The sequence below is a fragment of the Mus musculus genome, chromosome 7 (genome assembly GCF_000001635.26).
Source record: "Mus musculus strain C57BL/6J chromosome 7, GRCm38.p6 C57BL/6J".
Taxonomy (NCBI): domain Eukaryota; kingdom Metazoa; phylum Chordata; class Mammalia; order Rodentia; family Muridae; genus Mus; species Mus musculus.
The window spans coordinates 26,808,136-26,835,187 of NC_000073.6; the positions used below are offsets into that span (position 1 = coordinate 26,808,136).

Below are 27,052 nucleotides of genomic sequence, written 5' to 3' on the forward strand. Positions count from 1 at the left end.
GACTAAGTTTTCATGAAACTTTTTGCCTCGGGACTGCATACAAGCTTTAGGGCCCATCACAAAGTCACTTCTGGAGTGGGTGTGACAAATCACCAATGTTTGGTGGTTTTTCAATGATCTAATGAGCAGTACCAAGGAATTGAAGTTGAAATAGAGATTCAACAGAACCAGAGGACTTCAGACAATTACCAGTTCAGAGTCCACCTAGGTTCTCTGATGCTTTACTCCAAGAGAGCTAAGGGTTCAAAGCTGGAACAGAGTAAAAATGACAAATACACAAAGTAATCCTCACCACTTTTATCAAAGCTGTTCAGAAAGAGAGAAGTCTCAGGGCTGAGTGGGTGCTGTTTGCATAATGTCCTTGGACTTGCTAAACTCAAGAATGAAACATCTTACCCCTGGCATTCTTTGGGCAGGTGGAGGCATTCCTCCTAAGGCAAAAAACAAAAGTCTAAGAGAGGAAAGTTCACACAGCAGGATAATATCAGAAAGTCTATACTTTATGAAGATAACCTATAAACAGATGCCACAAAGACTATGAAGCTGAGGGGCAGGTGGGAAAGTTGAACTATGAAGAAAGGAGATAGGGTTTTCCTGCATGAAATCAATATACCTCTGCGCAGGTGAGATATTACGTAACTCCACACCTACCAAGCAATTTGTTTATTGATGGCATAATACTGGTGGGATAATTTGACTCCCACAGGATTCACATTTCAATATAAGCTGATCTCCTAGAAGCTATTTAGGCAAGCTCTGGATCCCAAGGCACAAGCCCTCAACTTAGCACCATGATGCTGGGAGGAGCCTTCAGCATCTTTATGGCACTTTGTTTGTCTTGCCTGCTCATCCTGATTGCTTGGAAGAGGACCAGTAAGGGAGGAAAGCTGCCCCCCGGCCCCACACCAATACCGTTTTTGGGAAACTTCTTACAAGTCCGCACTGATGCCACATTTCAGTCCTTCCAGAAGGTTAGTGTGCTCATTTCTTCTTATAGTGATGAAGGTCACAGATGGCACAGCTGAGGTCACACAGAAACTCATCACTTCTAAACGCAGATTCAGAAACAAACTTTAGGAAACATAGGATTCTGAAATTACAGGATCTTAAAAGCAAGGGGGAAAAAATCTTAGAAACACTGAGTACTCTAGGCAGAATCCCCTTTTTCTCAGGACTTTAGCTCATGATCTAAGGATTAGGGGGAACCTCATTTCTTTAAGCCCAACTTTCATATTCAAATTGTCTTAGAGTTTTAAGATGCCAGAAACCTAGCATTTCCAAGAGTGTGGTTGTAGATCTCAGAGTTCAGCTAGTCTGACCCCATTATTTTATAAACAAAACTAAGATGTACAAAATTAGGAATATTTGCTGTCTGAGGTCACAGGAGTCATTCTGTGTTTTTTTTTCCCCAGTAGCCCTTTCAAGCTCAAAACCTTCCTCTAGTCTACCTTTTCATTCTCCTAGAATCTCTGCCCTCTACAATGCCCTGACACAGCTCTGTCATGCTCCAATTTACTCCTTCCTTCAGTATCTTTCTTCACTCTCAGCTCCAGAAAAAATATGGCTCTGTGTTCACTGTGTACTTCGGTCCAAGGCCAGTGGTTGTCTTATGTGGACATGAGGCAGTGAAGGAGGCCCTGGTGGACCAGGCAGATGACTTCAGTGGCCGTGGTGAAATGCCTACACTAGAGAAGAACTTCCAAGGTTATGGTAAGTAGCATCAATAACAACAGAAATGATTGCCATGGACTCAGTGTGTTCAAGGGTCTCTGATAAATGACTCAGGAGACTCTCCTACACTAACTCCCTTGAGAAGGCTGTGACTGCTCTGCTAATTTTGGAAGAGCAAACACTGATGATGAGAAAGGTTAGATAGTGTTGCACAGTATGTTTGAGGGCAGCTTTGTTTTTAAACTCCAGAAGTTGGACTCTATACTGCCTGCTGTGCTATTTTTATCCTTACTTTTAATGAATTGCTATGTGATATCACTTGTGTACCCTCCCAAAACCTTCATAACTAAGCTTAGTTCTTATCTTCCCAGATGTATATGCATATCTGCCACAAGAATATGTTCCTATCTGCCCATATCCATATGCATATGCGTATATAACACAAATAATTCTTATCTAGTGTTATCCATGAATTCACTCATACTTGCCTTCAAATACACTGACTCACCTCCCTCTTTTCATCTATCATCTATCTATCTATCTATCTATCTATCTATCTATCTATCTATCTGTCTGTCTGTCTGTCTGTCTTTATATCAATACACACTTTCTCAATTCTACTCATTTGTCCATAAATCCACCAAAATATATTCATTTTCCTTTATATGCAAACATCCTATTATTCATATCTTCAATGTTCTATTTATCCATGAATCCACCCATTGTTCCATTCATACAATGAACTTTATATCATTCACACACCTATTAATCTTTCTATCCAGTCACTCTTCTGTCCACCCATCTATTTATTAATCCATCTTTTCTTCTGGCCACTATCTGTTCATCTTAATCCCTCTACCCACTAACACTTTACTCAGACATTGACTCTTTCAACCTCATAGACAGACAGACAGACAGACAGACAGACAGACAGGCATTTACCCACCCGTTCACCACACTATACATCATTCCAGTCTAGAGCACTGGTTGCTCATCTTGGTGACCTAAGTCTGATTGCCTGCACTCGGGCTCACGACCATCTATAGCTCCAGTTTCTGGGAATCTGATGCCCTCATCTAGCCTCCACCATTCCACTCTTCATTTCACTTATCAATATATTATAAAGTGATCTTATTAAATTTCCAAGCAGTTCATCAATCCTTCTATCAGGTGATTTCTACTATAGTCTTCATGCAAGGTTACTCTTTTTTGTATAGGTGTATTGATGTGAGCTTCTGTGTCCACACATATACGTATTTGTTTTTTCTTTTTTAAAAATCCATCCAATACCCAGAAAATAGTTAATATTTCCATTGAAGGGATAGTCTATATGGCATTCATCCTTACCTCATACACTCTAGGCATTAAACATGAAAGTAAGTCAATTACAGCTTGCCATCCTGTAAGAAAACTTTCTTGCTGTCCCTGACTTTTCATGCCTTATTCCCTGTTTCTTCAGTCTTGAATATTTTGGAAAGAATCTTGATTTCCCATTGAATATTGAAGGTTGAGCTTTCATAATCTTGTCTACCACAGAGTTGAGCACAGAAAGGGGAGAGGGGACAGGAGCCTGATCACTGACCTCCTGGCAGGTTTAGCTCTGTCCAATGGAGAACGATGGAAGATTCTTCGGCGTTTTTCCCTGACCGTCCTTCGAAACTTTGGGATGGGGAAGCGGAGCATTGAGGAGCGGATCCAGGAGGAGGCTGGCTACCTACTGGAGGAGCTCCATAAGGTCAAGGGTATGGAGATCACATTGGGTGACTGGATGTTTACAGAGAGCTCAGTTATGGGGAGGCTTGTGTTGGTGGGAAAAAGACCTGGAATAGGAAAGAATGAGAGCCATTAAGAGTTTGTAGAGATTTCCTGTAAGATTCCATGTTAAAAATAAACTGAAAGATTCTGAGAGAGAACTTGGCCAGAAATGTTCATCAGCAGATCTCAGAGGTCTGTAACTCAAGAAGCCATACATAATTCTAGTGTGGTGGGTGAGCTTGTGTCTTTTCCTAGATGAAGGATAAAATTTTGCTATGTTATACATGCTTTATTACAATGAAGAAAACAACACAGAACTCCCCGTCTTTACCATTTTTAAAAGTAGGTAGGATTTGTTGGGCTGGAGAGGTGGCTCAGCAATTAAGAGCACTGGCTATTCATCCAGGAGATCAAGAGTTTGATTCCTAGCACCCACATGAGACTCACAACTGTCTGTAATTCCAGTTGAAGGGGATCCAATGCCCTTGTCTGGCCTCTGCAGGTACCAGGCATGCATACAGTACAAAGACATATGAGAGAGAGAGAGAGAGAGAGAGAGAGAGAGAGAGAGAGAGAGAGAGATTGTGAGTGTGTGTGTGTGTGTGTGTGTGTGTGTGTGTGTGTAAGACAGAGAGACAGGACAGGCTTGGGGGGGGAGGGGAGGTCACTATGCAACCAGGCTGGCTTTGAACTTGTTTCAGTTAAAAACTCTCTCTCTCTCTCTCTCTCTCTCTCTCTCTCTCTCTCTCTCTCTCACACACACACACACACACACACACACACACACACACAGACACAGTCACACACATTTTCTTCAGGTAACAAATCTCTCAAATATTTTATTACGTTAATTTTTTGCAAAATTACAATATATTAATCATATTCTTTCCCATCCCAACTCTTTTCAGATCATCCCCATCTCCCTACCCACCCAGCCTCATCACTTCCTCTCAAAATAAAATAAAACAGCAAAAATCAAAACACTTCTACCAGTAAAGTTATTTGCAATTGAGACCTGCTGTAAAGGGAAAACAAGTTTTCTCCAAGATAGTGTCAATGGATATATCAACCACACTCCAGAGAAGTCCTGACACCCAGGAGTAGTGATGAACACAAGAGACTCTGGGTTTGTTGTTGCTGTTCTTGTGGTTTATCTGTGATTTTTGTTTTATTACAGTTTTTAAAGGTGTCTACTTCCCAGTGTAAAATAAGCTATGGAGCCAATAAAAGTCAAAAGAGAAAAGACAAAGGTTGAGAAATACAGAAACAAGTAGATAAGAGACATAGACACATACCTCTTTAAACCCTTGTCTGGACTCTGTAGACAAATAAGGAATCTACTCATGGCTTTGAACGGCCTTGTACCTCCAGACGCAATCTGCTATGGTGTACATCAAGAATGTATATGCATGGTTCTGGAGAAATTGACTCCACACCATTTACTTGATAAGCATCCAATGTTATAGATAATACATCTGAGACCTAGTGAAATATTTTCTTTTTCATATATATTTATGTTTGATGTGTGTGTGTGTGTGTGTGTGTGTGTGTGTGTGTGTGTGTGTGTGTGTGTATGTTCACGTGTATGGATGCACTTGTATGCACATGTACTTGCACATGTGTTTGGAGGCCAGAGGTTGACATCAGATGTATTCCTTAATCCTTCCTACTTCTTTTTACTGATTTATTCGTAGATTATCGCTGTACCCAGAGCCCATCAATACCACAAATCTAGCTAGCCAGCTTTCCTCAGAGGACTTCTGACTCCATCTCTCAAGTGCTAAATCAGAAACCGGTTGCTACACTTTTTAAAAAGGTCCACCTTCTTATTTGGGTGCTCAAGGTTCTAACTCCAATCTAAAAGGTTATGAAGCAAATGAATTGTCGTTTTCCCCAGCCCCTGGAAGAATTTTTCAATAAGCTAAATGGATTTTTTTTAGTAGACCTCGACTAAATTCAGGGTTTCTTTTTAAAATTATGTTATTGCTATTTTATGAGTACAGATGTTTCGCATGCACATAAGCCTGTGCACCATATGCATGCCTGATGTGCCAGAAGCCAGAAGATTCTTCAAACTGGAGTTACAGATGGTTCTGAGCTGCTGTGTGGGTGCTGGGGATTACAACCTGGGTCCTTTGCAAGAGCAGTCAGTGCTCTTAACCACAGAGCAGCCTCTTCAGCTCCTCAGATGTGTGTTTGTTTTGTTTTGTTTTGTTTTGTTTTGTTTTGTTTTGTTTTCCCAAATGTGTCCTCTGTTACTTTCCATCGACCACATACTTAGGTAACAGTGACAGAAATATCATGTTGAACTTCTCTACTATTCCTTGAGTGCTTATTCCAGACTGGAAGCCATGCCAGGCATTTTACATGCAATTATCATATCGAATGCTCACAGATCAACTGGAAGATTTCCAAACCAGGTTGCAGTTTGGAAAACCTAGACTCAGATATGATAATGAGGCACTCATACATATGGATAGGCAGCAGACTCAGAGCTCTGTGCCAGCACTGTGTAATTGCCTGCCCTACCTCACTTGTTTGTCTCCAACAAAGTCCATTTCCACCCCAGGAGCTCCCATAGATCCCACCTTATACCTGAGCCGCACTGTGTCCAACGTCATCTGTTCCGTGGTCTTCGGAAAACGCTTCGACTATCAGGACCAGCGTTTCCAGAGCCTCATGAGGATGATCAATGAGAGCTTTGTGGAGATGAGCAAGCCCTGGGCACAGGTGTTTACTAGTCACTAGGCAACTCCCCGTACACCCTTCATTCTCAAAGCAAGCACATTCCTGTACTTTACCTAGCCCTCCTCCCTTCATCCCTTGGAGGCCCTTAAATTTGTCCAAGTATTCAAGAAGCAAACAGTAACACCCAAAGCTCAGGCCCATAGGGTGACTTTGTGTAGCTCAGGCTGGCCTTGAACTGCTGATCCCTCCTCCTCAGGCTTCCTTGTGCTGTAATTAAGAGTGTGTCCTAGCTCCAGCTCAATGGCATTAGAACTTTGCCCATCTGGTCCCTGATGCCCATGACTGACACATGCCCCCTTTACCTCTGCCCTGCAGTTATATGATATGTACTGGAAAGTCATGCAGTATTTTCCAGGAAGACACAACTACCTCTACAACTTGATAGAAGACCTTAAGGACTTCATTGCATCCAGGGTCAAAATCAATGAAGCATCCTTTGACCCCTCAAACCCTAGGGACTTCATAGATTGCTTTCTCATCAAGATGCACCAGGTACCTCTTCCCCTTACACTGGTCTTTCTGTCTTCTGAAACCTTCATTCTTGCCATGACAAAACCCATCTACAACTATGGGGGTGGGGGTGACAAGGGAAAGTACTGTTTCATGTAGTTTATTTTGATCTCTAGAAAAAAAAATATAGAAACTATAGAAATGTAAGCCTCTTGCACCTTTAAAATAAACTCCTTTAAAATTAATAAAATCAGATTTATTTTAGCACACGCTATATATTTGTCAGGATTCTCTAGAGCAGTGGTTTTCACCCTTCCTAATGTTTTGACCCTTTAATAGGGGTCTCCATGTTGTGGTGACCCCCACCATAGATTGGGAATCTCATTGCTTACTTCTTAAGCGTAATTTTGTTACTGTGATGAGTTGTGACTTAAATATTTGCGATGTGACACCTGTTTGGGTTGTGACCCACAGATTAAGAACTACTGCTCTAAAAGAACAGACCCGCCCCCCCCCCTCTCTCTCTCTCTCTCTCTCTGTGTGTGAGTTTGGGATTTATTAGAATGACTTACAGGCTATGGGTCATCTAGTCTACCAATGGAAGGTCCAAAAATTCAATAATTGTTCAGCCTGTGAGGTTGGATGTCTCAGCTGGTCCTCAGACTATGCAAGAATTCAGAAGAAGTCAGCTCAAACACCAGTGAAGGAAATAGACTTGTCAGCAAGAATGAAGCTGAGCAGGCAAAGAGAGAGCCAGCTTCCTTCTTCTGTGCCCTTTAGATAGGCTGCTAGTAGGTGTGGCCCAGATTATAGTGGATCTTCTCACATCAAAGACCCAGATTAGAAGTAGGTATTCCTACCTCAAAGGATTAAATTAAGAAAAACATTCCCCCACAGATGTGCCCAGGCATTTGGGTTTCACTTAGTTCCAGGTGTAGCCAAGTTGACAACCAAGAAAAGCCATCACATGCTGATTGTATATTAGTGGGCTTCCTTATAAGCACACAACACATGCAGGTCAAAACCAACTCCCTTTGTCTTTGTGATCATAGCCTACTTTCAAGTAAATGTTTCCTAGCCTTCATCTGTGATAGATAACATGCAGTAATTGTCTCTGTGCCTGGCTGGTTTCAAGTACTCTAAATCCCCCAGTTCTATCCATTTTGCTTCATGGAACTATTTCCTTGTTCTTCATGACACGATTGGGTATACACCATGCTGCTCTAAAATACACTTTGAATCTACAAAGTTTAGCATAAAGATACTTAAAATCTTACAGTTTTAAGACCACCTATCTAACAGGCATATTATTAAAACCAGAATGTGCCTTCAGAGACTCGAAATTGAGAAACTCAGAAGCTCAAACTTTAAATTTGAATTTACACTTCAAAATCACGAGTTTAGTGATTTGAGATGTAGCAACACATATAATCAGCATGCCTGTGTGTTGACTATTCGAACTCTAGAAAAAAATCATTAGAATACCCAAGCAGAACTTTCAACTTTGGCAGTTGAAAGCTGTGTGCTCTAATAATGTTCAAACTTTCGTTTTAGATCCTGCTTCCATTTCCCATACTCTTCTTGCCCACCACAAGCACACCAGCCTCCTCTCGCCGTTATGCTCAAACCCAGACATACAAGGCACCTTGGCTTATGTTGTTTCTTCTGAACTTATTGAACCCATATTTTTACTCCTTTCACAAATGCACCCTCTTTACACGGAGGAAAAAGGAAGATAAGGGGGTCAACGGCATGACTCTGTTAACAACCTCCTTCACTTTCAGGATAAAAGTGACCCGCACACAGAATTCAACCTCAAGAACTTGGTTCTCACCACCCTCAACCTCTTCTTTGCTGGCACAGAAACTGTGAGTTCCACGTTACGGTATGGATTCTTGCTGCTGCTGAAGTACCCCGAGGTGGAGGGTAAGTTTCACTCTGAGCTTTCTTGGAGAGATGGCAGTGTTGAAATGGTACAATCTCACAGCTTTAGCCTCTCTTCCCTCAGTGACCTCAGAACATGGAACCTTCACCTCTCTGATTAGTCCCTGCATTTGTTCTCTATGATTGTTGAGAGTTAGTAGCCTGTATTTATCATATGACCCTCCTCCTAGTCAGGACTTCTCAAAGTGGCTTCCACTAATCTGATATCAGGGCTCTCTCTCTCTCTCTCTCTCTCTCTCTCTCTCTCTCTCTCTCTCTCTCTCTCTCTCAATTTCCAGTTCCCAGATCTACCTGTCTTGAGTTCCTGGGCTCAAAACTATTTTCTGCATCTGCAAATCGAGAGCAGACCATCATCCCAGCTCTTTGCTTCTGTTACCACAGCTCCTCTTCTCTCACCAACACCCTTCCCTATGATTGAGACACATGACTACTCATGGCCAATATGCATAATTCATCTACTCTCCTCATTTCCCAGAAACCTAGTGATAACTGGCAGGTCCCCTTTGACCTTAGGTTATCCTTTTGTGTCGCAGGCCCTTTGGTCCCCTGTGCCTGCGTAGAAAAAAGTCTCTAGAGTAGATGGGCAAAGATTAAGATGTGACAGACAGCCAGACACGCGAAATGGTGTTGGATCTGAATGTAATATTCTGGTTGAGCTTTAGACTTATATTACAACGAATTATCAGAGGATACAAATCACAAAAAGACAAGATACACTGAAATTCACCAGTTACAGCAGAAAGGAATTTGCAGGGACTAATTAAATGTTTATATTAGGGATAACAAGCCCTGCCTAGGATCAGCCTAATGCCAGGCAAGAATTTCACACTTTAAGGTTAAAAGCATAAGGGGGTTGTTAACTCTTGACAGGCCTTAAGAGTAATGTGTTATCACAGAGCTCTAAATTCTTAGGTCTAGTAAAACTTATCCTGTCTGGAGAGTTCCCCCTTATCAGGGTAGTATATCAACTTATACTTGACATGGAATGAAGCCTGTAGTAAAAGATTTCTATCTCAGTGAGACTTTTAGTCTCTATCTGTAAACAACTGAGTAAAATGGCAAGTGCTTAATTGTTTACTGAATGGGTTAAGCTCCTTGCTGCTATCTGGAATCTAAGAACACTGGGAAAAGGCTTTAGCTATGTTAGAATACAAGATTAAAAGGCATTTACTATAAGGTGATGCTTAATAGAGTGCACGTGAATCTATACACTAGATTAATGTGGTGGAAATTTGAATATAATGGGTTAGGGAAAGAGATGCCATAACTCTGGGAGGAAAATTTCCCTGGACTCTTATCCTCGTGAAACAGCTTTCAGGCTTTTCGCCTGACAAACCGATCCAAACTGGAGAGTTGGCTTTCGCCAGAATATCCAGGAGGAGAGTCCTAGAAATTCATTTGTCATGAGCAGCTTTTTGGCATTTCTGCCTCACAAGCTGACTCCACCAGAGTGCCCTGACACTTTTGTACATAGCATTGATGCCATGAATTTGAAGGTAGATCTTTTCCCTTCCCATGTCTCTTTGAAATGGGATCTCTGCATAGTCCATGCTGACCTTGGTCCCAGGAGTCTGGGATTACATGTGTGCTATCACGCTCAGGTAAGGCTATTTAAGGGCTATTGCTCAGCTGACTACAATGTTCGTATCAAACAGACTTCATGCCTGATCAACTATAATTTGATATGCTTAGAAAACTACAGTAATCAAAAGTCATTGCTTGGTTAAGAACACTCTCTAATTTGGCCTTTATCCTAATCAAGTTCAAAACAAGCCTTTTGTGAATAAAAGCAACATCTTCTTATACAGTTCAGATGGAACCAGGATGTTGTCCTGATCATTATCCACCTACCCATGGTATTTTTAAGTAAAGACCAAATTCCCATATGGCATTTAAGGATCTAGGTTCTGTAACTCCTGCTGTCTGATGATCGTTCAAGTACAGTGATGGGTGTCATTAAGTATAACAAAGCAATCCAAACACAGATTCTCCTATAGGGATCACTGTTTTTGCTGGCTTTAGAAACAGAATCCTCAAGATCCTTGAGGTCATAACATCTGCAAAATGCAGAACATGGCTTGCTCTAACTTCTCAACACATACATTCCCTGGTCAGACATGTGGCTCATACCTGGCACACAGCACACAGGAGGCAGAGCATTTGAAACCTGCCCAAACTAGATAGTGAGTCCCAGTCCAACATGGACTACCTAGTGAAGCCCTGTTGACAAAGAAACAAGTACATGCTCCCCCTAATCACAAGTAAAATCAAAGACCAAAAAAAGACAGATTTTCTGTCCCATTTTCTGGTATAATTTCTGCCATCTTACAGCCAAGATCCACGAGGAGATTAACCAGGTGATCGGAACACACCGTACCCCAAGAGTGGATGACCGGGCCAAGATGCCCTACACTGACGCTGTCATCCATGAGATACAGAGATTGACAGACATTGTGCCCCTGGGTGTCCCCCATAATGTCACACGGGACACTCATTTCCGAGGCTACCTTCTACCTAAGGTAAGATTGTACCCCAGTGTTGTCCTGTCACCCATTCCTGGCTTCTCTCTTTTCCTGTTTGTGTATCCCCACCCCTATTGCCCAACACAGAACTCTAATAGCCTCTGTCTGTCTCCCAGGGTACAGATGTGTATCCCCTGTTTGGCTCAGTCCTCAAAGATCCCAAATACTTCCGCTACCCAGATGCTTTTTATCCTCAACACTTCCTGGATGAACAGGGGCGCTTCAAGAAGAATGATGCCTTTGTGGTCTTTTCCTCTGGTAAGTAATTATGCCTAAATTTGCCCCAGATAAGTACTAGAACAGTCTTTCCAAGGTCTATGTTATAGACTTATTAAAATCCTAAAATTTCAGATCAGGGAATATTAGAATCATTCACTTTAATGACTAGGTTAAAAAAAAAGTTAGAGCAAAAGATTGTTGTCTATGACTAATCTCAGTACTCAAACAACGGTGGTAATAAGATTTCAGGAGAAAGGCTAGCCTGGGCTAACGTGAGATCCTGACTTTAAAACAATTGGAAATAATGAAAAAATAATAATAAAATGTTAGAGCAACAAAACCAAACATTTAGTAAACCTAGCCATAGGATGTTAAGAATCAAATTAAAAGTATTTCATGTTTTGTCAGCCATATGACCCTTGTCTGAGCTACTTGTGTCTGCCATGTACTATGTACTGTGGACAGCCATGGCCACTGGTAACACTTAAGTGAATGGTACTTATGTGTGAAAATGTAAATACTCTTATTCAAGGGCACTGGGACTCATTTAACTCACATGAGATATTCTTTTTCTCTGAATATATCCAAACATTCTAAAAGATGATAGGCATTCATGCCATGCAAATACAAAGCAGCTTCATAGAGTCACCTCACAAAAGTAAGGTAGCCTGTGAGAGGTTGTGGCATCATGGGCAGCCTAGAGCCTGGGTAAATTGTTGCACTGCTCAACCATGAGATAGAGGTTAATCCCCTTCCCACTGTTGAAACAGCTCATGGCAATCAGGGAGGTATCTTTGATGTCTAAGGCATTTGAAATGCCTTTGAGGAATTGAAATGAACAGTTTTTTTTTGGTTTGTTTGTTTGTTTTCCTGATCTGGGGATGGAATTCACACACTCGGAGCAAATGTTCTCACTGAAATGCATACCTCAATCTCTCACTGGTTTGAGTCACACCCAGCCCTCATGGATCCTTTGGAACCTGTCTATCTGATTCTAACCCAGATAGACTAGGTCAGCAAAAAGGTAGCTGCCACCTGCCCAGTCCCTCTAAGGGACAGGTATCAGTGGGACCCCAGTAAATCTTAATAACCCCACATCGTGGATACAGCCGTGGGCTAAGATGCTGAATAATCAGTCGAGGCTGCGTGGGGTGGTTATGGTAGGGACATGGCGCACACCTCCTCCATCAATTGTTTCTACAGGAAAGCGCATCTGCGTTGGGGAGGCCCTGGCCCGCATGGAACTCTTCCTTTACTTCACATCCATTCTTCAGAGGTTCTCCTTACGTTCTCTGGTGCCTCCTGCTGACATTGACATCGCTCACAAAATCTCAGGCTTTGGCAACATCCCCCCAGTTTATGAGCTCTGCTTCATGGCCCGCTGAGTGCCCACTGCAAGACCAGCCAAGAGTCATCTGAGAGCTGAGCTCTGCTGAAGTTCACACACACACACCATCTGCCTTCAATCCTCCATACTCCTTGAAGAGAGGTCACTCTCACTGTTGTTCTGAGACCATGGGTCAAGAGAGGTGTCTGGATATATAAACTAGGGTTCTAGTCACAATCTGGGGGAAAAGCCTGAGGGTTTCATTAAATTTCCTGAATTTTTCAACCTCAGTCTCAGTGGGCACCAAATTTACAGATGCTGTCAGCTTACATAATCTTTGTCTTTGCCCTGATATTGACCAGAATATACCTTGCAATTCTTTCCTGTTTGCTTTTATTTCTCCTCCCCAATAAAAAACTCAAAACTATTGACCACAGCAAGCTTACTGAGTATCATGTTGGCAGTTCTGTTGATGCCAGAAATACTCAAGGGCTGAGACACCCAAACTGAGAGCCAGGAAGCAGTATGCACAACAGGCCCAGGGGACAATCAATCCAAAAACTGATCCTTGAATTCAGTTAAACAGAGCCCTTCTACACCCCCTACATCACAACCCAGAGTGGCATAGACTGTTGCATAGGCTGTATTAAACTTACATAACATAATTTATAATAGGAAATTTTTTTTTTAGTGCAGAAGGGAGGGTGGAGGGTTGTTATAGAGGAGACACAGGAGCTCCCATGGGGTGCTGACCTGGTCTTCTCTTTCTGTACCTTCCAAAAGTGTCTTCTACCTCAAGGTGAAGTGTAAGACAGAGGTCGAAATGGGCTTTCTGACTACTTGTTACTAATAGCAATTCCCTGTCTCACACAGGGATCCCCTGCTGGTTTGGCATCAGCCATCTTAGTTGGCTCAGTACTTGTCCTCACTGTCATCTCTCCTGCTAAACTTGCTCTCCTGGTGGTGCATCCTGCATCCTGTTTGAGATATAACTCCGTTATTTCCAGATTCTGTGATTCTCTCTCTATAGTTCTATCCGCTTGTTCAGTGTTGATGAAATTCTCCCTCACATTTCACTAGCTCCGTCTGTATTTATCAAATGCACAGGGTGTGTCTGTCATTGAGTGACAGATATGAAATGCACAATGTTGTGTATGCCTCATTGTGTCTGGGAATTTTTAAATTGGCTCTGATTATGTTGTGAGCTATAAAGGAAGACTAGAGTACACATAAGACCTGAAGACTAGTTATCGGAGAGTAAACTATCATGAGAGAATTTTAAAGATGCTTGAAACATAGCAGAAATTAACAATTTTTGATATATATAAAACTAGATAGGCCTTATATGAGCAAGAAAAGATTGGTGAGGCGTAAGATATATACAGAGCACTTACTGCACTGAAATACAAGCTGAAAAACAAACACTTTAAATTATTTTTATTTATCTCGAGTAATTTTATGCACACATAGAATATACTTTAATGATACAAACTTCCATTCCTCTGCATTACTCCCGCTCACTCTCTATGGGGTACTCCATCTTCCCAATACCCTTCTAAAGCCCCCCTTTCTTGTGCACCTTTAAAAAAAAAAGTAACCCACTAGTAGTGGATTAAGTAGGGTTACCTGCATGCACACGATTTTAGAGTTACTTACTGGATAATGTAAAGTGGCCACACCCCTAAGGAAAAATGGATTCTTCTTTCACAGTAGCCACTCACTACCCATAGGCCTTCAGCTAGGAGTGCAGCTGCATATGTCCCTCCCCTTCATGGGCCCTGGGATGTTGGCAGGCTCTGTCTTGTGAGGATAAACATAAATGCAGAGAGTTTGTGAGTGCAGTGGCAGTACCATGTCTGGAAAAAAGCATTACACAGCACCCCACACCCCCACACACACACACCCCCACACCCCCATCTGGCTCCCCTCACCCACAGGTTCCATGAGCCTTTGGGGATGGAGGGATGGATATAAATGTCCCACCGGGCACTGGGTTTCAACACCCAACAGTCATTTATTCTCAACACTTTGAGAAATTTCAAATCTTGGCATTAACTTCTAACCATGGCAAAGAAATTTGTCTGAGATTGATGGCAGTACTGGACTATGAATATAAACACAAGTCCTCAGAAGGCAATCTGATTCCACTTCCATTTAGCAAAGCAACAGTACTACATGCTTCCCTGGCGTCCATAACCTTCTGAACCTTGGGGTTTCAACCAGGTATACAGTACTGGCTATGAACATGCTCCTGTGAAGTGGGCCTCAAATTGAATCAAAAATGGAAGTTACTACCATAACACACATGCCACTGTTACCAGTGGATTCAACCTATCTGGCAGATCATTATTGTAGCACACAGAGTCCACAGCAGGGTGAGACACTGGTGACTTCTCTACCCCAGCAGCCTACACAGCTCCTCAGGCATGGTGAAAACTACCCAGCAGGGAAGAAACACCCAACTAACTTGGTTCCAAATTGATTTTTCTGTGCATCACAACTAGAGCGTGAGGTGTCTTTAGCACAGAGCCTCACCATCTAGTGCTGCTGGACAACCAAGAACAATGGTAACATCTATGTTGTTTGGAGGCTTCTGGAGCCTCCCTGGACAACAAATGGGGGTGTTCTATGACCAAGACTTCATTTACCAACCAATGGCTTAGGGAAACACCATCGACTGCCCATGCAGGGTACCTTTACTCAAACTCTCTTTTTTCTTTTAAGTTGTATTATATTTTAACTTATAAGGTAATAGTTTCTATATGCCTTGTTCATAAAGCCTTAATTTTTGTCTTCCCTCCCTTTCCCCCACCCTCACCCTCCCCTGGGTCTTCACCCTACCCTGTTTAAGCTTGTCCACTCCTAGTGTCCACTCTTAGTTCTTTCCCATCATGTGTGTTTTATTATTCCCTTCAAGACCAATTTTTTTAACCCCCACCTCACACGGATCTTTTCTTGATTCCTGGCATCTTCCTGACAATCACTCAAACTGAACCACATGAATCTGAAATTTTAAACTGTCTCCTATATGAGAGAAAATATATAGTGCTTGAGTTATTCCACTAAATATGATATATTTTAGCTCCATCTATTTTCCTAAATTTTTGATATTTTTATTTTTCTTTAGCACTGAACAGAATCACATTGTGCATATGCACCATATTTTCAGATTCTATCCACCAGTTGATAGAACTCTAGACTGGTTTCCACCTCCTAGCTATTATAAATAAAACATCAACAAACATGGATGTTCAGGTTTCTCTCTTGTGTTATTTGAAGTCCTTTAGGCCTATGCCCAGAACAAACATAGCTAGGCCAGTCCTGGACTGTTTTTAGTTTTTTTGTTTGTTTGTTTGTTTGTTTGTTTGTTTGTTTGAGAAGTCTACATTGATTTCTGGAACAAACCGCCACTTGTATAAGCATTGTGTAATGCGTTTCAACACGTGGGTTTTAGACACAGACTGGTGGTTTTGCACAAACTGTTGCAAACTGTATAATTGCCCATGTGTTTGTTTGGAATGGCCTTCCCTTATAGCTCAGTTTTGAATGGAACCCCCAATCCTTGGCCTCAGTCTCCCCAGGGTTAGGATTACAGCTAAATGCTATAGTGCCAAGTGCTTTTTTGACATCTTTGCCCTCTTTTTTTTTTTTTTTAATGCTCTTGATTATTTAGGTTTATAGATAAGGATGTTAGTCCTTACTGGTATCTTTTTGTAAAGGGTGGGACACTGACACGGTTCACATGTAGTCCAGGTTGGCTTCAAACTCTTTATGTCCTTCCTTCTATTTCCAAAGTGCTGGGATTACAAGCATGCACCATGACACCTGGGTTTCTCGTGAGTCTTAAAACTAACACTCTCTCTCTCTCTCTCTCTCTCTCTCTCTGTGTGTGTGTGTGTGTGTGTGTGTGTGTGTGTGTGTGTGTGTGTTTACTGGAAATTAAGCCATTATGCATCACAGATGAGTAATCTACTAATGAACTACACCCCCAGCTAAATTCAGATTCCCCCCCCCCCTCTCTCCTCCACATCCTTCTGTTCACCTTCTTGGCCTTAGCTGAAAAAGATGTAACGATAGGTAGAGACATAACTCCTAACTAATCCCTGAATTACAGGGAGTGCCAGTTATGTGTTGTGCTTTTTCCCAGACTGTAAAGCCCTGCCTGCTCTCTAGCTTGCCTTTGAACAAGGCTGGCTCAGAGTAGAAACTGTGGCTGAGGACTGACTCATTGAAACTACCAATTAGGAATTGTTAAAGTCTCAAATCAGGAAGAAAACTAATTATATCAGTGATGCCAAAAGCAGGGCCAGATTCCCAGAGAAAGTCTGACACCATCTGTCCTTATTTAATGATTAAAATGAAGTGGATTTATCAACCAATTTTCCTTAAGACTGTTCTTGCTCCTTTAGTATTTTCAGCTTGATGCTAGACACAGTGGTAGAGGGACCTCGTGTTGCAAACAGAGAGAACCAGACCCTAACCCTGACTGTGTAGCTTTCTGAGTTGATGAGCTCAATTTCTTCACTTATAAACTAGAGGTAATTCCACCCCTTGAAAAGATGTCAAAATTAAATGAGGAACTTGAGAGACAGGTTAGTGGTTAAGAGCACTGGTCACTCTTCCAAGGGATCCAGATTCCATTCCTGTCGTATGTGTAGTAGCCTACAACCATCTGTAACTCCAGTTTCAGGGATTCTAGTCTCAAAGGTGTCAGCCATACACATAGTACCCAGTTGTACATGCAGACAGACCACTCAGACACATAAAATGTTGGGAGCTATTAAGACAACTCTTGATCTCTGAATTGGGCCTCTCCCCCCGAGAAGAAAAGAGGGTCAAAAGCGGGCCACCGACACATCGATTCCGAGAACAACCACGAGATGTTCCAGCCCTAAGTCATCGCTGATGTCCTGACCACACCCTGATACCACCAAGTTCCTGCTTCCCCGTGTAATTGCCTAAGAATGTGCAATTCTATTGCCCCCCCTTCCACTGATAAGTACTTCTCCTTTTGCTGGTATTGCCCCACCCCTCCCGCTGATAAGGATCTGTACTTCCCCTTTTGCTTGTGCATTTAAGCCTTGGGCCTTTCTCAATACATTTGGGGTCTTGATGCAATCCAGAACGGTTTCTGTGTCGTTATTCGCACAAGACCCTCGTCTCTCTCTACCCCCCCCCCCAATTTGGTTATTAGGAGAAGGTCTCCTCGAGACCCTCGAATAACTGGACCTGCTGGATGGGTCAATAAAATTAAAAGACACTGTGTGTACCACCTTAAACATTGCTTAACTATTCTGAGAAATCATTATACATGTTACATGAATCATAACAGGATAACCTCTAAGACTGTGTGCTTATGTAACTAGTTGGACGTTCCAACAGCTAAATCCCATCATCGAAGGCATTGTGGAGCTGGTCTCCACCAGTTGTCATTTCTTTTGAGGACGGGTCACATTTCTTCACAACTTCATATACCTTCTAAGCTTGGATTTTCAACTTGTAAAAACTCTAGAGATTCTGTTATGTTCTATTGAAGACTAATATTTCACCATTTGTTGTTTAGATAGCAGTTAGCATAGCTAAAACAAAACCCTTAGCACTGAAACTCAACCTCAGTGCTTTTAGCCTTAGCTATAAGCTTTTCAGTTCATAAGTACCTAAACAGTCAGAATTGGGGCAAAATTTATACTTAGGATTTGGTCACATCTCATTTTCTCTGATTCTTTCTTTTTAGAGTTTCAACTCCCACTACCAACCAGCGCTGTAATCAATCACAATGCACTCTGTTACCTGGATCTAGAAATTTGAGAAAAAAGCAAAGTTTCTGTCTGGGTTTCTGCCATCCCAGAAGGTGCAGTTCATGGCCTGCCCTCAGAACAAAACCACCAAAAAGCAAAAGTAGGGAAATCCCTTCTCCCAACTCTTGCACTATCTGCTTTTTCTGTTCACTAGAAAATTCAGCCAACTAGTGAAGATTTTAAAGTACTTTCTCATAGTGTGTAGTTATTGTTCACTTGATTCAATAGGAATGTACTCAACCACTGGCAGATATGGAAATACCCTTAGAGTATTTGCAAAATCTTCCTTCTTATAAAAAATTATGTTCAAAAGATAAAAATCACACATACACGGGGAGACTCAGAAAGCGGACCTCCTGGGGGGAAAAACAGGATGAGAGAGGCTGGGAGAAGAGAGGTGTTTTCAACAGATCAGAATATTAGTTAAGCAGGAGAAATAAATAGGTCTGCTGTACAGCACGAAAGCCATGGTTAATAACAAGTTATCATATTCTAGATTACTACTAAGAGACTCTGTGTCACAAAATCCTATGTGACTCAATACATACTCTAATTACCCTGATTTAGCCATTCTACAATATATAACATTTCAAAACATTGTGTTGTATGCCTTAAATATATCCTGTTGCTATTTGTCAGTTTTAAAAAGGTCCTATGTGGGGAGAGATAGTAGAAAGCATGTGACACTGAAGAAAAAGAGGACCATGGGAGTGAGTGGGGCATAGGGGAGGGGGAGTAACAACAGAGGCGCAGCCAAAACAAAGTATATATGAAAGTGCTACAATACAACCTTTATGATATGTGATAATTATACTGATTTTGAGCCTTAACATTAAAAATGCAGCAAATATCACTTTAAAAACACAAGACATGGGACTGGACATATGGCTCAGCAGTTAAGAGTGCTGGCTGCTCTTTTAGAGGTCCTCAGTTCAATTCCCAAGGTGGCTAACAACAATCTATAATGTGATCTGATGCTCTCTTCTGGCATGCAGATATACATGCAGATAGAGCACTCATATATATTTACACACACACACACACACACATACACACACACACACACACACACACACACACACACACGACATCAAGAGTCTTGACACCATGGGTGCTTTCTAGTCCTACCTCAAGGAGTGGGTGTTCTACAGTAGAGTCTCAATTCCTGGGAAAGGTGCTGACCACAGTGACAAAGATGAACAGCTTCAAGTAGTGATATATGCATATATATATATTTATATATAGTGATTAATTTAAAATGAGGACATGAATTTGAAAGAAAGCACTGGTGGGTGTGGGTGTGTTTGGATAAAGGAAAGAACATAATGTAATTATATTATAATCTGAAAAATAAAAGAAAAATTGGGGTAGGGGGAGAACTGAGAGCTAAAGGGGTCATAAAAATTAAAGCAGAAAAAAAAAAATAAAGCAGAAACAAAGACTGTCAAAGCAGGTGGGAAGTTACTTCCAGCTGATGGAGAATCATGGAAAACCAGTTAGGCAGTTCTCAGATAACAGTTGTTAAGGTTTAACAGTCAGCTCAAAAAAGGGAGAAAACAAAGAAAGAACAAAGCAAATGAGCAGCATTCTGAACTCACAGAACCAACTAAGGACACAACCTCCTTCCTTTCGATGGTGAAGGAGAAATGTACACGCTTTGGACTTGGTTTCCGTTAACAACAATGAGGTCCTTTTTTAATAATAATTTCCAGTGTCTTCCCCAGTATGCTACAATTCCTTACAGGAAGCTGAGAAAATGCCAGAAACAATTGCACAAAATAAGACCTATCTCTAGGCATGGACAGCCTTCTTACTAACAAACTGTTAATCATCTGCCATGTACAGTCATGCATATGTGTAGATTATATACTCTTAAACAAAACTGGGGTTGTTAAGTGATTAGATAAGAATCCGTTCTTCTTCCAGGCTACTTCTGTCCATGCATCTATCAAACCTGTCTCCCCATGCATTCCACAGCATGCCTGCTGTTTTCCTGGTGGGGAACCAGGGCCCTGCTGTTTTCCTGGTGGAGAGTGCTGCAAGGCCCAGTTGTTTTCATGGTGGAGAATACTCCTCCCACCCAGAGGAAACAACCAGACAGAACAGAGCTTGAATTTTTTTTTTTTTTTTTTTTTTTTTTTTTTTTTTTTGGTTTTTCGAGACAGGATTTTTCTGTATATCCCTGGCTGTCCTGGAATTCACTTTGTAGACCAGGCTGGCCTTGAATTCAGAAATCCGCCTGCCTCTGCCTCTGCCTCTGCCTCTGCCTCTGCCTCTGCCTCTGCCTCTGCCTCTGCCTCTGCCTCTGCCTCTGCCTCTGCCTCTGCCTCTGCCTCTGCCTCTGCCTCTGCCTCTGCCTCTGCCTCTGCCTCTGCCTCTGCCTCTGCCTCTGCCTCTGCCTCTGCCTCTGCCTCTGCCTCTGCCTCTGCCTCTGCCTCTGCCTCTGCCTCTGCCTCTGCCTCTGCCTCTGCCTCTGCCTCTGCCTCTGCCTCTGCCTCTGCCTCTGCCTCTGCCTCTGCCTCTGCCTCTGCCTCTGCCTCTGCCTCTGCCTCTGCCTCTGCCTCTGCCTCTGCCTCTGCCTCCCGAGTGCTGGGACTAAAGGAGTGCACCACCACGCCCGGCCAGAGCTTGAATTTTTATTCCTGTTCTGGTTTCCCTTTCACACAGTTTCAGCCAACGCTCCCCAAACTCTTCTCTAATCCTTGTCACAACTATGAAATCTAAGACGCAAACCTTTTCCTTCCCTGACTGAAACCTTTTGTTCTCTGGGCTCACTGGCCACCTGGCTACCTGGGGTGTGGGAGGTGGTGTACCCTGGTTGATGAGTGGCTCATGAACCAAAGAACACAAAGGTGGTAGAGGTCAAATATCTCTCTTATCAGCTATTGTTTGCTTGTTCTTATCTGATTCTGGAGGTTTTTGTTTGGGGTTTATGACTATGGGGTATGAGTTTAAGAATCATAGGTGTTTAGGGACAATTTTCTGATGCTTCATAAAAAATAAAAACAAACAACAACAACAAAAGGAAATCTCAGACAGCAGACAGACCAGGTTGCCACGAGCATAGAACTTAAAGACACAGAGGCCAGTCCCATTAGTGTGGTAAGTCGCCTCTGCCTTAGGTTACTTCAGATTTTCACTGGGCAATGTTTTGATATTTGATAAAGGTGGTGGTTGCATAACACTGTGAATGCACAAAACACCACTGAACTTTTTTGTACAAATGTTTAGTTCATGTGTTATTTCATCTCAATTTAAAACAAAAGGATTTAAAACGCTGAGGAGCCAGCCCAGTAGATATGGTGCTGTACAAGCATGGAGATCCCTGCACCTACATCAAAAGCCAGGCATGGTGGCACACACTTGTAATCTGTGTTATTCTACTCATCTCAGGACTGGCGTAGCAAGGCATGGATTCAGGAGGATCCCTGAGCCTCATTAGCCATACAGGCTAGCCAAATCTGTGAGCTCTGGCTTCAGTGAGAGCCCATGTCCTAAAAAAGTAACATGGCAATAATAATAATAATAATAATAATAATGACAATAATAATGATGATGATGATGATGATAAACAAAGGAAAGTCTCACTTTTACAGGATTTTAGGTTTCAGGTACATTTGGGGGAAGCCACTGTCATGAGAGTTCGGGTTTGTGGGAAGAGAAGACAGGAAGTTAACAGATGAGGTTAGAAGCAGTGGGGGAGGGGAGCAGCCCTCCGTGTCCCTTCTCTTCCATTCATCTCACAGAAGACATGGCTTGTGTATGTCTACCTGCACGTCCTCTCTCCATCCACCTGGAGAACTCAGTCTATGAGAATCATTTCATGCAGAGCTCTTCTGGGAAAGCCTTCCCACTCCTCAGTCCTAAGTGGTAAATTATTTACAAGCAGTAAGGAAGAATAACAGGACAATAAAGACTTACTTATTTTTTCTGGGTTTGCTCTTCTTCTAGGCCTGTGAAATCCCAACCAGCGCCTTGGCCTGGTTTGTCAGGATGCCCAAATAACCCCATCATTTCCTGCCTCAAATCTGATCCAGATCATCTCCTTCAAATAAGTAAAGGACACCCCTATATATCACCCACAGAGCCAGCATGTAACCAAGCAAGAACTAGTTGTTCCTTCTATGCCTTCCTCCAGCCAGCCTCCATCCCCACCCTGGTAGACCTTTCCATTTTCATCTGTATACAGGAAGCAGACATGCCCTTGCTGCTCAGCCTTTGCTAGCTTTCATTATAATTTATTTATTTTTATTTCATGTGTGTTGGTGTTCTACCTGCATGCATGTCTGGTTGTGGGTGTCAGATCCCCTGGAACTAGAGTTACAGACTCTTGTGAGCTGCCCTGTAGGTACTGGGAATTGAACCTAGGTCCTCTGGAAGAGCAGCAGGGTGTTTGTTTATTGAAGAACAGAAACGAAACTGATCTAGGGCTGTGTTTAAATCCAAACACAGACATGTATGTACAAGTACCAAATGTTCACCTTTAACACGGTATGGCTTCATGAGTCTGCAAACATAAGCCATAGTAGACGCAAAAATACCCGCTTAGTCACCGACTTGTATATACATTCATTTACACAAGTATCAATATGGAGTTAAGCACCACACTGAACACAACATACACATGGTAGACATGCCACAGTGGAGCATATCCTAAAGCTGTGTGCTTAAGTTTACATGCAGAACCCGATGGGCATAGCTGCATGTGTATGAGCGTGCACACACACACAGAGACAGAGACAAGACAGAGACAGAGATAGAGAGATGGATGATGTAGATAAACTGTACATTCACTGACTGATGCCTCCAGACAAATCTAACTAAGACTGGTGCAAATACAAATTAATCAATCAATCAGCTTGGGCATTTTGTGCTGGTTTGAATGAGAAATGTTCTCCATAGTCTCAGGCAGTAGAGCACTTAGCCTCTGCTTGGTGTTACTGTTTTGTGGAGCTTTCTGTGGTATGGCCTCGCTGGGGGTAGTATGTCACTGAGGCTTGGACTTGAGACTAAAAGACCACACACCATTTCCAGTTTGTTCTCTCTGCTTTGTGCTTGGGGTTCAAAAGGTGAGTTCTCAGCTTCCTGCTGCTGCCCCCATGTTGCGCCTGCTGCTAGTGCCATGCCTCTCCATTACAACAAACTATCACTCCACAGGAACAGTAAGTCCAAGTAAACTCTTCCATACGTTGTCTTCGTCATGGTGTTTCAGCGTGGTTAAAGAAAAGTCAATAATACTGAGAAAAAGTAAATAATGACAAGTTGCAACATGAACAGCAACAGAGACCCACAAGAGTGATACGCAAATAAAAATGTGCAAACGAAGATAAGTGAGGCAGAGGCACCTGTCATAACCTACTAATCAAAATGGTAACAACACGAAGACATTCACAAGCATAGAGGATTCAGGGTCAACAGTGGCTCACTGGGAAAGAGAAAGCAAACATGAATGGATAGTCTACCATGAAGGAGGAGAGACAGCAAGGCAAAGTCCTGAGCAGGCTTCACCTCCATCCAGAGCAGTCTCATCATCTACTGATCCATGTTTGCTCAGAGCACCAAGCCTCCAGGATAAACTTCCTATTCACAGCTCCGGGGATGTGGCAGGGGGAGGGGCACGCATGCTTGACTTTGGTAAAGCATTGAGGGAGGCTTCTCAGACACCTTCTTCTTTAGGGTGGTCCTGGAGGCATTCAAAATGAGACAGGCCTTGCTTCCCCACCATAACTAAATGTTAGGACCCTATTACCGAAGACACTGCCAACTTTGGCTGCAGGACACAGAAAGATCAATCTTGAACTGACCAGGAAATTGTCTCCTTGCTGGTCCTGGAAATATCAGTGGTCTTACCCAGTACTGGACACTCTGTTACAATAAAAACCAAAGACCCCCAAAGGCAGATTGAAGTTTAGAGGATCATCAATCCATGTTTCTTTTTTCTTATCGAGTAATAGGATGTGGTAATAACAAATGAATAAAATAGCCATTTATTGACTTTATGCATTTATTCAACCATTACTATCAGGAGGAAGATGTGCTCAGTCCTTGGGCCCATAAAGTTCAGTTTGTCAATGAAGTTGGCTCTTCAAAGACACACAACAGACAAAATCTCAGGGAGACTGATTGAACTGCCCAGGGGTTGGTATCTGCCCCCACCCCTGCCCCGTTAGGGTTCCGTTCTATGCTGTGGCCCTGCTCTTAATCACTAAGAAAGGGAGACTGGAGCCATCAAAGAGAGACTTCCCAAAGCCCCTGCTCACTCACGCACTCTGGAAGCCTGCCTGAGATGCTTGCTGCTGTTCTCACATGTCTCTGCCAGGTGACTGCAGGCACTGACTCCTGGTTCATGTGTCTGTGTCTCCCCCACGTGACTTCAGTTTCTGCTCTGTCATCCATGCGTCTGAAAAGAAGTCAACAAGAACAAATAAACTTGATCTCTTCCGAGCTCTCCCAGCTCGGTTCCCATTCTGGCCCCTGTGCAGATTATGAGAACCTGCCTGACCACTCAGGGTCTTTCTGGGTGCCCCCTTCACCCCTTCACCATGAAACAGATTCACTAAATTACTCCCTCCCTCCTATTCAAGTGGAAACAAGGGGAGAGGAGAGGTCCATGCCCAGCATTAGTGCAGGTGCAAGCTGGTACTAAGGAGAGATTGATACCAGCCAAGCCTAGGCTAATCCTATTCCCCCCTCCGCCTCTTCCTCCTCCAAAATCAACAAACAACCTTTCTCTCTGCTTTCTTCTCTGCTCTTGGTTTCTACCCCAACCAGTCTCAGAGTCCAACAGCCTAAAACGAGATCAGCCAGTCATGAGCTCCAACCTCACCCATCTCCACCTGTCTAAAGCTGGGGCACCACCATGGGATGGACTCATCCATCAAAGCTTGCCAGTGTCCACCTGAGGCCCCTCCTAGGGTCTCAAGGAGGCCAGTCTCAGCAAGTACCTAGTGTTTATGTCAGAACCTGCTGGAACCAAATCCAGACCCATGTGTTGCCACATTTAGGCCTTCATTCAGGCAATTCCAGTGACCACCTGCTTCCCCTCTCAAAGTCCCTCTTAGTGTAAGAAGCAAGTCTACTAATATCCTTTTGATGTCAAGCTCATGATAACTTCTTTCTCACTTTAGTGCTTGCCTAGGAGCTATCGCAATGCTAACCCCATCCTCCTCCCTCCTGGGAGCCCATCCTGCAGCTGAGCTTAGTTCCCAGGTGTCTCCCAGGATGATTTGAGCTAAGAAATGAAGAGAAGAGAGAATTAAATCCCAGCTCCTTTATGACCTCAGTCATTTCAATGAGGCTGGTGATGTGCCAACTCCATAATGACTAAGATTCCACAGATGGGATACAATAGTCTTCCTGGGCTACAGGTTCATCAAAAATGTCTGGTTTATTAAAGAAGAATTTCAATATGGGGGCAACAGTAGGGTCACTCTTCCCTTCTTCATGCCACCCTTAGCATTCCAGGGTTTTTTTTTTTTTTCTGTTCCCCATGATGGAGGCTCACCTAACTCTCTCCATCTCAGCCTACTGATAACAACCAGGCATCACCACACTTACCACACCCACACACACACATATGACCTTTATTTCTCCCAATGCTCTTTTCCACTGGTGGAAAAGATGTCTAGACAGGGAAGGCTAAAAATGTGGGCAAGAGTAGACGTTGTTAATACCTCTGGCTTTCAGGCTTTCAACGTATGTGCCCCACCCCTCAACCCCCACCATACCAACCCTGTGTTTTGTTGTCAGTGCATCCATAGGTAAAATAGGAAACCTTTGTAAATAACAGGAGCAATGAGCCAGTGACCCTGGTGGCCTTTCCAACAGATCTGCATAGGAATCCAGTAGGGCTTTTGTAAATTAGAACTTTTCTACCATATTGGAGTTATGATTTCTCAAGACCTAGACAGACCCTCAGATGTTGTCTCTAGTACTGGGCCGAGTTCCAGTAAAATATGACTCTGGTCTTCCCCAGCTTTCTCAGATCCTATGTTCCAGCCATCCATCCTAGACTCAGAGGCTTCCCCGTGGGTTCTGAGCATTAAGAGATATCATGGAGCCAAAATCAAAGTACATCCACACCTGGGCACAGGTGCTGACTCCAAGATCCTCCTGCGGTTTCGGTGTGTTCCTCCCAGGCACTCCCCATCCACAGCCATTCTTGCCTCAAGATCCATAACCGGTAGCCCTGGAGTCTCCACTTCTCGCATCCTTAAATTCAGGATCCTCTTCATTGAAAGACTCCCAAGGGTCGGGTGTGGTAGTATAGGCCTATAATCCCAGCACTCAGAGCAGACACAGGTGGATCTCTGTGGTCTATGTATGGAGCTCTAGGCTAGGCAGGACTACATAGTGAAAGCCTATCTCAAACAAGAAAGAAAAATGGTCTTTCAACTTCATAGGTATTCATTCTATTTCAAACTAATGGATTATAGTGTTCTTCTCTCCTAAGGCCCTACTATCCCTATCATTTGGGCCCCTTCTCAGAGGAAGTGTCTCTAGTATCCATGTTATGAAGGATCCAGTTCTGGCTTCTTTCTACTGTCCTCTGTAATGCATAGCTCTGGAGCACTTCCTCCTTAGCTACCACAGATTCAGTCTACTCCCTGTTAATCTGT

The 27,052-nt window shown here is 42.9% G+C and overlaps 1 protein-coding gene and 1 long non-coding RNA gene across 2 annotated transcripts, besides 4 other annotated features; one reads left to right on the top strand and one right to left on the bottom strand.

Annotated features, from left to right (window-relative positions):
* On the bottom strand, positions 1 to 24,310 carry Gm51443. Its single transcript, XR_003946616.1, has 3 exons — positions 23,897 to 24,310; positions 3,254 to 3,491; positions 1 to 1,048 (listed from the first exon to the last, which is right to left on the bottom strand). It is a non-coding gene; the product is annotated as a predicted gene, 51443 (long non-coding RNA).
* On the top strand, positions 792 to 13,062 carry Cyp2g1 (cytochrome P450, family 2, subfamily g, polypeptide 1). Its single transcript, NM_013809.1, has 9 exons — positions 792 to 971; positions 1,548 to 1,710; positions 3,264 to 3,413; positions 5,996 to 6,156; positions 6,490 to 6,666; positions 8,409 to 8,550; positions 10,900 to 11,087; positions 11,207 to 11,348; positions 12,513 to 13,062. The coding sequence occupies exons 1-9, from the start codon at positions 792 to 794 to the stop codon at positions 12,692 to 12,694; spliced, it is 1,485 nt and encodes a 494-aa protein (NP_038837.1). The 3' UTR covers positions 12,695 to 13,062.
* Positions 24,169 to 27,052: part of a promoter, noted in NCBI's record as "-3033 to -1 promoter", that runs on past the window's edge. NCBI's record gives the evidence for it as "EXISTENCE:reporter gene assay evidence [ECO:0000049][PMID:15115437]".
* Positions 24,679 to 24,715: a protein binding site, noted in NCBI's record as "XRE". NCBI's record gives the evidence for it as "EXISTENCE:protein binding evidence [ECO:0000024][PMID:15657367]".
* Positions 24,689 to 24,707: an enhancer, noted in NCBI's record as "-2513/-2495". NCBI's record gives its function as "mediates induction by TCDD" and the evidence as "EXISTENCE:reporter gene assay evidence [ECO:0000049][PMID:15657367]".
* Positions 24,816 to 24,825: a transcriptional cis regulatory region, noted in NCBI's record as "-2379 site". NCBI's record gives its function as "mediates induction by Nfe2l2" and the evidence as "EXISTENCE:site-directed mutagenesis evidence [ECO:0005528][PMID:17303623]".

Bases quoted from the DNA above. Each gene is read 5' to 3' on its own strand.
- Cyp2g1 (NM_013809.1), top strand. From the start codon at position 792: ATGATGCTGGGAGGAGCCTTCAGCATCTTTATGGCACTTTGTTTGTCT. The intron at 3,414-5,995 runs GTATGGAGATCA...TTTCCACCCCAG, and splicing joins GGAGCTCCATAAGGTCAAGG to GAGCTCCCATAGATCCCACC. The intron at 8,551-10,899 runs GTAAGTTTCACT...GCCATCTTACAG, and splicing joins GAAGTACCCCGAGGTGGAGG to CCAAGATCCACGAGGAGATT.